The sequence below is a fragment of the Podarcis filfolensis genome (assembly GCF_964270895.1).
Source record: "Podarcis filfolensis genome assembly, chromosome: 13".
Lineage (NCBI taxonomy): Eukaryota > Metazoa > Chordata > Lepidosauria > Squamata > Lacertidae > Podarcis > Podarcis filfolensis.
In genome coordinates this window covers 21,568,951-21,581,690 of record NC_139615.1, presented here as the reverse complement: position 1 = coordinate 21,581,690, position 12,740 = coordinate 21,568,951, and the positions used below count along the sequence as shown (strand labels likewise).

At 39.3% G+C, this 12,740-nt stretch overlaps 3 protein-coding genes across 5 annotated transcripts in view; 1 reads left to right on the top strand and 2 right to left on the bottom strand.

The window, feature by feature from the left end:
• The window catches only part of LOC310748567 (vomeronasal type-2 receptor 26-like), a gene marked incomplete at its 5' end in the record, with an annotated part of 7,217 nt that extends 4,732 nt beyond the window's left edge, over window positions 1-2,485 (bottom strand). The window contains 2 exons of the mRNA XM_083584419.1: window positions 736-1,027; window positions 2,274-2,485. Coding sequence (XP_083440545.1) covers window positions 736-1,027; window positions 2,274-2,485 — 504 coding nt within the window. The remainder of the gene's footprint in view (window positions 1-735; window positions 1,028-2,273) is intronic.
• LOC310746579 (vomeronasal type-2 receptor 26-like) overlaps window positions 1-12,740 on the top strand; it is a 239,622-nt gene that overhangs the window by 198,779 nt on the left and 28,103 nt on the right. The gene's annotated exons all lie outside the window — the stretch shown is intronic.
• On the bottom strand, window positions 3,372-11,945 carry LOC310748566 (vomeronasal type-2 receptor 26-like; the record flags this gene model as incomplete). The annotated part of the gene is made up of 6 exons (XM_083584418.1): window positions 3,372-4,276; window positions 5,974-6,100; window positions 7,657-7,884; window positions 8,048-8,819; window positions 9,980-10,654; window positions 11,728-11,945. The coding sequence occupies 6 exons, from the start codon at window positions 11,943-11,945 to the stop codon at window positions 3,372-3,374; spliced, it is 2,925 nt and encodes a 974-aa protein (XP_083440544.1).

The following is a 12,740-nucleotide window of genomic DNA, read 5'->3' as shown; positions in this document are numbered from 1 at the left end:
CCCTGGGTTATGGGTCCCCAGCACGTGTGCCCTGACATGACAATGTCACGGCATCATGTGCCCCTTAGCTGCAGAACCTGAGGTTCTGAGGTCTTGCAAGGCCTCAGACAGTATCTCCAAGATATCGCGAGGCCTTGGAGATAATGTCCGAGGTATCATGGTGTCTTGAAACCTGACTTCCAATGGCACTCAAACAGCCTCAAACAGCACCTCTGTGGTCTCGCACATCATCAGAAATGACTTCCGGTGCTCCGCGAGGCACCAGAAGTTGCGTCAGGGGCCCTGCAGTGTGGGTGCTGAGCCCCAGGGTCCTCTATAGTTGGTGTCCCTGCCAAGAATGGAAATTTAAGAACTGCTTTGCTCATTATCAGTCGCATCTATGCAAGAATTTGTATGTTTTATTTCTATTCTGTTTTCCTTCACCAGATATACACTTGACAAAAATGTATTAATTATAGCTAAAATAAATAGGAGAACATTGTCCATTTGGGCTTCTTGGCCCAGCATTCCTCTACACATTAAACGTGTTTATGCCTTATGATCCAGGATAGTTTGCCCTAACATGAAATACAAGGAGAGTGAACAAAATGTATATATCTCAAAAACTCCAGTTCTGACATTCATATTCTCTAAATACATGCAGGAGTAAAGAAGCTAGTCCTAAATTAATAGCAGCAGCAGTGGTAGTAATAGTCACACCTGAACATTCCCACAAGAAATCAACAGGTATCATACCTGTGGAATCTTGTAGATGCTCAAAATATTTGACATCTCCTCAGAACCTAGTGAGAAAAGTGCCCCAATAACAGCTATTATATTGTCCTGGCTATCACACTTGTAGTTGGGGAATAATCGGTTTCTTGTAGAAATAAGTTGCATTGTGGCCTGATAGATCCACTTGCCTTCAAAATAGCTGTCATAGATACTGAATCCGAGGGTGATATTTGGTAAGATCTGAGAATTTTCATTGATCTCCTTTATAGCATATACCAAAGCCAGGAGGTGCTGGTAGTTCTTAGTCACCACCCTATAATGAGATATACATCTTTTTTGTCACAACACTTCATAAAACTAGTGGCAGTGTAGTGTATATCTTAATTACAAAGGTTTATATGAATTTGCATATGCTGTATGTTAAAAGACAATTCTTATAACGGACCATAAAGGATACAGACATTCAGAGTCCTATCAGTTTTCAGAATGTGCTGCTATCTACACTATGCTCAAAATGCTTATATCTGGAGTTGAGTAGGTTAAAAATAATGATATTACTCCAAATCAGAGGAATACACACAAACTCAGGGGCTTCTTATTGTTTTTTAATTTACACCCTTCTCTTACAAGCAGTGCATTAGACAGTGCCATTTTAATACTTCACACATGCTGAGATATACAGAAACACAGAAAAGATGAGCTGAAATTGTTCATATTCAGTACTAGAGGTTCTTCAACAGTTGTACATGTTGTGCTAGGGGTCCTTGATGAACTTCCAGGCAGTCCCAAAAATCACAATGAAACCCACACAGGGGAGTAATATAAGGCCAGATGTTTCTGGTATGAATTCATAACACATTATATGTAAAGGTGGCAGACTTTGAAGTACAATTCCCAATGTTCATATTGTGAAAATAGTTTTGCAGTTATATATTGTAAGCCGCCCTGTGATCTTCGGATGAGGGACAGTATAGAAATGTAATGAATAAAATAAAAATAATAACCCCCAGCAGTAGAAACCAACTACATGTGTTAATATTGCTTTGTTAGATCTTGGATAGTCATGACAGATGCAGCTGCTGTGTTTTGTTTTGGGAAGCCTCGAGAACCTGGGGTCTGGGCCATAAGGTAGGATAATATAATTTTGTGCTGAATTGAATTTACATTTATGCTTTTATGTCTATGATGGCAAATCAGAAAGTATTCTTTTTGTTGATTTGAATGGCTTATAACTGGTTTGGTTATAAACTAAACTGCTTTTAGTTTTAGTTATAAGTTTTATATATAATTCATTTAGTTATACCTTAGATTGTACTTTTATTAAGTTTGTAAACAACAGAAATTATGTAGTTAATAGACGCTTGAAGGATGATCATAGAAGTCTGTCTATCTATAACGATCATGTCTGCATCAGAAATCTGCTGAGTTGGGACCAGGGAGAGGATCTTTCCAGAAGCTGCACACACACACACACACACACACACACACACTTATTAATAATAGGACCAATAGGACTAAAGTGTGGCTTAGTTTGTAGGCAACCCACAATAATTCCTTACCTGAGTGGTAGAAATTCAGTCTCAATAGGATCCCTCTTGAAGAACTGGATATGAGATTCCTTAACAATATTCTGAGTAACAATGCCACCCAAAATTAGATCTTCCTGCTGATAATACTGGTGAAAAAAGGGTTGAGGATGCTGGATCCTGCATTTAGCAACAGAAGCCTTACATACTGTCTGAGGCAGCATCAGTATCAATGGCAACACCATTACTACCTTCATTCTCAGTACAAACAATTCTGGACACAGATTCCAGTATTTTCATCTATAAATACCACCTAGTAGTAGTTATACATTCTAATGGGTATATTTACTAAATAACAACTTTCATTTCTTTCCTGTTTGAATTCCACAGGGATTCAGCATGCAACATAATTAATTATAATCATTGCTGTAATGACAGAGGGAAATAATTGCAAAGTCAAGTTTGGGGTTCCTCTGTGTAATTGCAGAAGGTAACTTGTTTGTTACATCCGTAGATTCCCCGATGCCTTCCACCTAGCTGATCATCAAATGATGCTTTGGCTTGGTGAGGAAGACAGCAAGGTTTCAGACGTACAACATCATAGTATGTAGTTAATGTACACTTAAACATGTTTTAGGAGCACTATGCTGAAGATTTGAAGGCAACTAAATAGCACATACTGCAGGTTGTGGGAGGGGGACACTTTCTAAAGAGGGACTGTGGCAGAAATGTGGTGGGAGGGATCATCAATGAAGTTGGAGGGCAGAGTGATTCCTTTACTTTTAGAAGAGCAAAGCCTAATTGGCAGCAATCCGGCTTCTGAGTCCTTTCAATCTGTAGCCTCAAATCCCTCCTTCACCACTTGTGTCTTTTCTTGCTTCTGAATGCCAGAAGAAGAATCCCTTAGCCTTTGGCAAGACAAATAGGGCACTGATGCACGGTCCGCAGAATATGGAGATATTGCTTCAGAGTGCAAGGGTTTTGTTTTTATGTTTTGTTTTTATGTTTAAAAGATAGAGAGGTCCACAGAAAATTGAGATAGAACAAATTAACCAAGAAAATAATTCATAAACACCCAAACAATCAAATATCCATTGGTTGTTCAGACTAGAGAAAAACACACCCACACATTCATCCAGCCTTTCGTCTTATCAGTTGTTTCTTATCATTCAGTCGAGGCCTTAAAACAATGATATAGCATTTAGGGAAAAAGATGCACCCCAGCACCCCAGCACTGGAGGCTAAGATAGAAAAGATCTCCACAGCTACTATGTATTTTCCTTTAGTGCTCAGGTAGGAGGGAATAAAGGATAACCAAACACTGCAAAAGACCAACATGCTGAAAGTGATGAACTTGGCTTCATTGAAACTGTCAGGCAACTTCCTGGCAAGAAAAGCCACACTGAAACTGGCCATAGCCAGAAAGCCCATGTAACCAAGGACACAGTAAAACATAGTTACAGAACCCTCATTGCATTCTAGAACAATTTCTCCATAAGTTGAGTGCTTATCGACATCTGGGAATGGGGGAGAAAATGCCAACCACATAATACAAATGGTTGCTTGAATAAAGGAGCAGGAAATCACAATGGAGTTGGCCAGCCTCTTCCCCACCCATTTCCTCATCCTGGATCCTGGTTTGGTGGCCATGAAAGCCAGAATCACTGTGATCGTTTTTGCCAGCACACAAGAAACAGCCACGGAGAAGATGATGCCAAAAACAGGTTGTCGCAGAAGACATGTCACCTTCTGAGGCTGTCCAATGAATAGCAATGCACAAAGGAAGCAGAGCAGGAGGGAGAGGAGGAGCATGTAGGTGAGGTCCCGGTTGTTGGCTTTGACAATGGGAGTGTTGTGGTGCTTCAGAAACATCCCTAGCACCAGAGCTGTGATGATTGAAGAGGAAAGAGAAAAAGAGGCTAAACTGATCCCCAAAGGTTCTTCATAAGACAAGAAGCTTATTTCCTTCAGAATACATAAATCCTGTTTTTTGTTGGGATAGTATTCATCTGGACATTTAAAACAGTCATTCATATCTGAAGAAGAAGCAATTAGTTATGAGGTTTATATTGGTGTCCCAAACCATACAATCCATGGTAATGTTGCATAGATTAAAGTTTATGTAGTCCTGTCATCCCAACAGACTCTAAGCAATGATTTATATATGAGAATTGGGCATATTTGAATATATACAACAAAACCTCAGATGTAGTGCTTTACCAAGGACAATGTTACACCAGGTCCTGATTTTCCTCTGCCAAGGCAGTTTATCATGAATGTTCAAGAGATTTCATTAAAGCATTCTGCTCTTTTTTTGTTTTGGTTTACTCTTTATGCCATTAAAAAAAAATCTTAATCTAAGGTGAATTAGAATGTAAACTTTCTTCTCAATGAATACATTGTGCTCTCTCCTGATGTCACACCTCTCTCTCTCTCTCTCTCCCTCCAGCAGCTGGAGAAGAAAAGGACAGAGGGTGAAGGAGGCATGAAGGCTGCTCCCTGCAAGGCCCTTTCCACCTTGCCTAGGAGGTGGGGTCCACATTCACCCAGCCCTACTATGTTAAATATGTATTCCGTAGTTGACCTCCTTTCAAATGTTTTCTTTGAAATCATTAAGATAATATTTTAGTTTTCTGTTATGTTTCTTTGACTTCATACTGTATATTTGACTTTCTTCAGATTGTTTTATTTATATTTTATTGATTTAATAAGCTGTAAAGCCTTTTTTAGATTTTTCTTAAAAATATAAAGCGGTACAGAAGGAAAAAAAGGAAGAGACCTCTGGGTATAGGGGGTGTACAGATTCATTTATTTAATCAGTCATTCAACGGGGTGTGAGTGAAGAGGTGCCCTTTCCCCACCCTTTGGACCACCTGGGAAACTCAACAAACCTGTTGCTCCTGGAACTGGGTGTGCAGCTGAATGGGACACAGCTGAGGGCAGCCTGAGGAAGAACCAACTCCCCTCTGCCTGCCCATAAGAAACAAGAGACTAGGGTGATGTCCACTATTTCCAGGAACTCTTCTCATTGCTAGACTTTTTTAGTTGAGGTGAGAGTTTGCATGGATCCTAGGTGAGAACCCAGAGGCTGAGAGGCAGGGAATGTCAGAAAGAAAATGTGTGAGTGTGTGTGTGTGTGTGTGTGTGCGCGCGCTTGTATGTGTGTGTAAATGTAACATTTTTATATGCAATTGTGTATTTTATATAAACAAAGTTTCCAGAAGCCAAACCCCTTGTTCTCCTATTACGAGACAACAGGATTGTGGAAGGTGATTATCAACCACAGAGGCCATAATCTTGCAAGCCCATCTCAACTTCCCTATAGCTGAGTGGATAAACTATTAGCCACACTGCATTTGTGGATCTGAATGAGACTACAAGGAGGAGATTGCTTATAAACACAGAAACTCATACAAGGAAGACAGGTAAAACCAACCCCTCTTTTTGCCAGTTCTGAGGTCACGGGATGAAGATGAGGCAAGGAGGCCGTGGACCAATCAACTTACATTCAACACAAGGGCAAATTATTCCGCCAAGGAAACCAGGTTGGATTTTTGCATCTTCAACAAGATCTGCATCACTCAGATTTACCATTCCCCACCTCAAAAAAATATATTTTTTTAATAAAAAGAATAAAACCTGTAACCATATTGTATGCATATATTTATGCTTATTCCCATTCCTCTGGATTACTGGCCATCTGCTTCCTATTTCTGTATGTGATATTGCTTACCCATCTGGTCCGAAATCTTCTCTTCTGGACAGGGAGTGCAATCGTAGCAACAAAATGGCTCCCCCTCCTTCATTTTCTTGCTTGAACCAGGACTGCAACTCTCACTGCATACAGAAATAGGTCTTGCCTAATCCATGAAACAAAATTAAATGTAGAGCTGGGAATCTTTATGGTTCCAGTAGAGCTGACTCCTGTTACTAGAAAAGTGGGCAGAGACCTGAGAAGAATCCAACTCCCTCCCCAATCACCAAGGATGGTTCATGCTTTCTCCTGTCACCCACAATCACATTAATACATTTTCTGTAACTGAGATGTTTTCTAGATGTTCATGTCTAACATCCAGAAATAAAAACCACGAGCAGCAGATTCCAACTTTGTCTGCAGAGAGGGAAGACACTTAATGAAAGGAAAGGTCTTAAAGTATGACAGGCATAGCAATTGTTGGTTCCTTTTACTCTCTTAGAAGGTTAAGCAGGAGAAGCCTCAAAGGCACACAAACAAACAAAAAAGCAGTTGCAGGGCCGGCTTTTGACTGCTCACCATAAGCAAATCAGAACCATGCATTCTTCATATGATGGTTGCTCTTTGCAAATTTGCATAGATCATCCCATCCCTAGCTTGTGTTTATGTCTGTCTCTTTCTCTCTCTGTACGTGTGTGTGTGTGTGTATGTGTGTATGTGTGTGTGTGTGTGAGAGAGAGAGAGAGAGAGAGAGAGATTTTATTTCCTTTTTTAACCAAAAGGTACAGGACAGGAGAAGAATTCTAAATCGGTTTCTTGTTTGAGAAGGAAAGAAGTAAAAAGAAATGCTTGTAATTGCCTTTTTCATTGGGCATTAGGAAGATGATAGAGTTAGTGTTTTAAATAGTGAAGTTCTGGTTTGATAGAGGCAAGCAAGAAATAATGTTTTCCACTTGATGGAAAGGTGAGGAACAAAAGAGGAGATTCTACCTGGTTTTCTGACTTCCTTCATTTTCATAGAGCTGGTTTCAACCACGCTGCCGAAGATTATTTCATAAATAAAATGAATAAAGGTTACATATACAGGGGTACCTCGGGTTATGAACTTAATTCGTTCTGGACGTCCGTTCTTAACCTGTGGTGTGCTTTCGCTAATGGGGCCTCCTACTGACGCCGCAACGCGGCACACGATTTCCGTTCTCATCCTGGGGCGAAGTTTGTAACCCGAGGTACTACTGTACTTTGGTCTTATTGATGGAATTTTGAATGTTTTGAATGAAGATGATCTTAAGTGATATTCAAAGATGGGGTGCTCTGAACTGATACAATGAAATCAATGTGCATGACAAGCTTTGGATCTCAACCAAAGATCATCATTTGACATATATTCAAAGCAAAAAATAAATATATTTATTTATATATTTATTTATTCATCATATATATTTCTTTATCATATTTATTTATTTATTTATTTATTTATTCATCACATATATTATATATTCATTCAATATATTTATTTATTCATCTATCAAAATCTCAAAAAAAAAATTCTTAAAATAATAATTATCTGTAACACTACCGTGGTGAATAAGTTCATGATGTGTAATTTCCCTGACCAGCTCAAGAATTCTTTATACATCACAAAATCATTGCGGTCAAGTGAAATGATGTTTACAAACAGTACTGAAGTCAATGTTCATTCCAAACTGGAAATCTCCCTACCTTGTTAAACCGCCTTTGCCATGTTATAGCATCTTCATGGATGGTGAACACTTGATGCAAAGAAGTCTGGCGATCCATCCTCCCAACTTTAATTTTATGAAAGGATTGGTTTAAGGAAACAATCCAATTAATAACATCCAATCCAACTTTCAACTCCCCATTCTGGTTAAAGGAAACCTCATCTCCAGCACTATTATTAAATAATACACCTCTGAGGAAATGATGGAACTATATTTGAAAAAGGAAATGAGAAGAAGAGGATGTGTATCAGTCTTACAAATATATTCAGTGGCAACAGTCTCAAAAAAGAACAAACAAAGAAACCAAAAAAGATCAGGGAGATAATTTATTGAACAAACCATGGACTATTTCAGCACCCATGATATGGTGCCCTATTGCAAGAGAAAATTTGCTTCATTACCTGCCATGGCTGTTGATTTTGAAATGACAACTGCCCTTGGTCCTTTAACATTCTTGATTTCAATCTCCATGAGAACATGTCATGAACAGCATGTGCCATGGCATAAACAGCCATGTAGATACTGTAGCTATGGCCAATCATGTTCAATTCGAAGAAAGGCCCAGGAAGAGTCCCCACGTTCTCATCTCCAGTGCAGATATCCCCATCCATATCTTCTGCACTTGTACTTGGGAATGAACAGGCAAATGCCTGCTGCCAGAAATCCTTGATGAAATAATCTTCTTTTGAGGTGGCAGGTTTTCTACTGGCAGTAAATTGTTGAAATCCTGATATATCATTGGAATGAATTGCAAAGGACAGAGCCCCGTGGATTATTTCTTTATCCCAAGTCCTTTGATAAACGAGAGAAGTCAGCTCCACCTGGGCTGTCATTATCCACACTATACCCTTTGGGTTACTTTTCACATCTTCTTGCTCAGATAAATATGGAAGCCATCTCAGAAATATCATAGAATAAGATTCTCCATAGAGGACTATCACATTGGCTTTGCTACTCATTAATTTATCATATATTTTTGCACCCTGCTGTATTAAGTCTTTAAGATCAGTGACAAGAGACAATTTGGATACTCTCTCTATAAAGGCAAAACAAATGCCACTAGAAGTAAACATTGGAACCACGGCTTGCACAAATCTTTCTCCGTTCTCAAGATCCATAGTAAAAAGTCCAACCCAGGTCCACCTGAAATGCAGAAGTAAGGAGAGAATCCCCTTATACTGCAGGACTTCCTGTGGGACCATTTGGTAGAAGGAAAGGCCTGGAGTTTTATCCTCCATGACTGGAGCAGGGCTATATATAAGCTAAAAGGGATTGCAGTGGGGGGGGGGGGAGAGAATAGGAATAGTTTTATGAATATATTCAGTCATTTTTATTCAACATTTAAGTTACCTTTGGAGTAAGGACCATGTTGCTCCATCACTCAATACAAGATGCTGAAAATAATAATACTGAAAGTATTTTGTGTTACTGTTGCCAATTAAGCGTACACACCAAATAAAAGTGAAAATTGGAGGTTGAAGACTGTCACTATAAAGAAGAACAAGAAAGGTACCATGTTTCCAAGAAAAGAAGTGTCCTGCTGTATTTAAACCCTGGACACTCTACATTGTTGTAGCTTTCTTTTTCAGTCAAAACACATCTCCCAGCTTCTGTTATAACATGGGCTTATACTCCCGGCATAAAGGCACACAGACACCCTTCTGCCAACATTTTGCATGCCCATGTTGATCCTATGCTACGGCACCACAAATCCTTAGTAAATGCAAATTTCCTTCATAAAGACATACATACACCCTTCTGCCTTCATTCCTGCGAACACAATGTGGGCATAAAATCAACTTCATGTAGTACAGTCTAGTAGATATTCAATACCACATGTGGGTTAATTTTAGCATAGTCCCATAAATTCTCATCTAAATTTTCCTTTGATGGGATTTATGCTCCATAACTTTTCACTCCACTTCTGAGAAGCACAATCCCAAAGCTGCCATTTTCCACTCCCACTCAATCACCATCATTTCAATCTCCTTGTATTAAATTTGTGAGGCAGTTATGTTTACAACCCTGAGACTTTTGTACATTTACCCCCAAAAGATTGGTGACTGAATGGAAATCAACCTGCATCATTAGCCTCTCCTCAAATTAAAAGTATTTATTTCGTGTGTTTTTTCCAAATCGTATCAATAAATTCAAAATCGTATCCCCTGTATAAAAGTCTTGCTGTGGTATTGAAGCTTATGCTTTATTCACCATATTTTGGCTTCTGCACCACAAGGTGAAATATGGCAGGCAATGCAACCATGGAAGGAAAACAACAACTTTAAATCCATGATGCTCAGCACAGAGAGAACATGTCACGAACAGCATGTGCCATGGCATAAACAGCCATGTAGATACTGTAGCTGTGGCCAATCTTGTTCATTTCAAAGAAAGGCCCAGGAAGAGTCCCCACGTTCTCATCTCTAGTGCAGATATCCCCATCCACATCTTCTGCACCTGTACCTGGAAATGAACAGGCAAAGGCCTGCTGCCAGAAGTCCTTGATGAAATAATCTTCTTTTGAGGTGGCAGGTTTTCTGGCGGCAGTAAATTGTTGAAATCCTGATATGTCATTGGAGTGAATTGCGAAGGACAGAGCCCCGTCGATTATTTCTTTATCCCAAGTCCTTTGATAAATGAGAGAAGTCAGCTCCACCTGGGCTGTCAATATCCACACTGTACCCTTTGGGTTAATATTCCCATCTTCTTGCTCAGATAAATATGGAAGCCATCTCAGAAATATCATAGAATAAGATTCTCTGTAGAAGTTCATCACATTGGCTTTGCTACTCATTACTTTATCACATATTTTTCCACCCTGCTGTAATAAGTCTTTAAGATCAGTGACAAGAGATAATTTGGATACTCTCTCTATAAAGGCAAAACAAATGCCACTAGAAGTAAACATTGGAACCACAGTTTGAACAAATCTTTCTCCATTCTCAAGATCCATGGTAAGGAGTCCAACCCAGGTCCACCTGAAATGCAGAAGTAAGGAGAGAATCCCCTCATACTGCAGGGCTTCCTGTGGGACCATTTGGTAGAAGGAAAGGCCTGGAGTTTTATCCTCCATGATTGGAGCAGGGCTATATATAAGCTAAAAGGGATTGCAGTGGGGGGGGGGAGAGAATAGGAATAGTTTTATGAATATATTCAGTCATTTTTATTCAACATTTCAAGTTACCTTTTGAGTAAGGACCGTGTTGCTCCATCACTCAATACAAGATGGATACATTATACCTGTGGAATATTATAGATATCCAAGACTGTTGCAGCATGAAGAGAGGTTAGGGGGTCCAGTCCCCCAATGACTGCTATCAAATGATGATGGATGTCACATTTGTAGTTGGGGACCATTCTGTTTGGGCTGGACATTAGCAGCATTGTAGCATGATAGGTCCCTTTTGCAATGAAATAGCTGTCAAATATGTGGAAGCCCAAGGTGGTATTGGGTAAGATCTGAGGGTTGTCATTGATCTCCTTCACTGCAAATGCCAAAGCTAGGATGTGCTGGTAATTCTTAGTCACTACTCTGAAATACGAATTGCATTCTATATCAAAAAGATATCTCTCATTTTATAAATCACAATTATTGATTTCTTATCATTGTTTGCTTTATGAAATAGTAGAGTATTTTAAACCACATTTGTGGATGCAGTCCAGGGTAGTGTACAAAATTGCTTGGTTTTTGTTTTTCAGTAAGCCTATTAACCCCCTTTTATGTGTTAAAAACATTTTTTAAACTCTGGAACATATAAAGGAAGAATACAAAATCTATCACATATCACTGAGATTCCTTTCCCTGTTAAGATGGACCACAACAGATTTCAAAATAGATATGGAACTAGTCTATGCAAGCCTATATTAGTCAGTGAAAGAAATTTATATTTATCATATTCTATTATCTTGCTATGGGGAACAAGGGACATATCCTTAATTGAATTCTTTATGCTTTCTATGTTCAAAAATCCATATGCCATAGCTTTCAATATTCAGAGAAAAAAGCTAAGAAAAACAGAAAAAAGAGATAAAAGAAAGAGCAACTCCTTACGCAAGCTCTTCAGGCAATGCCTGTGGGGGTTCTTTAGTGAAGGCTAATGCATTGGAAATGATGAAGCTGTGAGAAGCTAAGCCACCAAGGATGAGGTCTCCTGACCGGTGATACTTGTGAAGTGGAAGGTGTGGATCATGGACATGACACTTCACCATGTGAGTCTTGCATGTCATTTCAGGAAGCAGTGTCAGCAGCAAAATAGCAAATGTAGCCATCCTGAGTCTGAAGGCAAATATTCACTTGAGAAACATGACATTCTTTTCACTGAAAATTCCATTATTTGAATGTCACCAGCTGATTTAAATGTTCATTCAGTTTTCAAATAGGCCAGAACCCTGAAGCTTAAACACCACTACACCCTAGCAGTAGTTATAAATTCTAATGGGTATATTGACTAAATAACAACTTTCAATTTCTTTCCTATTCAAATTCCACAGGGGGTTCAACATGCAACATAATTAATAATAGTAATTGCTGTAATAACAGAGGGAAATAATTACAAAGTCAAGGTTGGGGTTCCTCTGTGTAATTGCAGAAGGAAACTTGTTTGTTACATCTGAAGATTTCCTCTTTCCTTCCATCTACTTCAGTATCAAAGGATGCTTTGGCTTGGATGAGTACTTGAAAGGTAACTTTTAGGTGAGATCACAGCAATGTGTTATATAAGGGTCTGCCTACGAAGATTGTTTGGAAACTACAGCTAGTGTAGAATTCAGTGGCCAGGTTGCTCACAGGTGCAAGAATGTTTGAGCATATAACAACAATAATGGCACAACTGCCACACTACCCGTTAGTTTCCAGGCCAAATAAAAGTGCTGTTTTTTCCAATGAAGCCTTCAGTTGTTCAGGATCACAAAGCCACAAGGACTGCCTCTCCCCAAAGGAACTGACCCAGACCATGTGCTCATCATATGAGGCCCTTCTTCCTGTGCCTGCTCCACAAGAGATCCAGAGGGTGGCAACACGAGAACAGGCCTTTTTTGCAGTGATTCCCTATTTGTGGAGTGCTC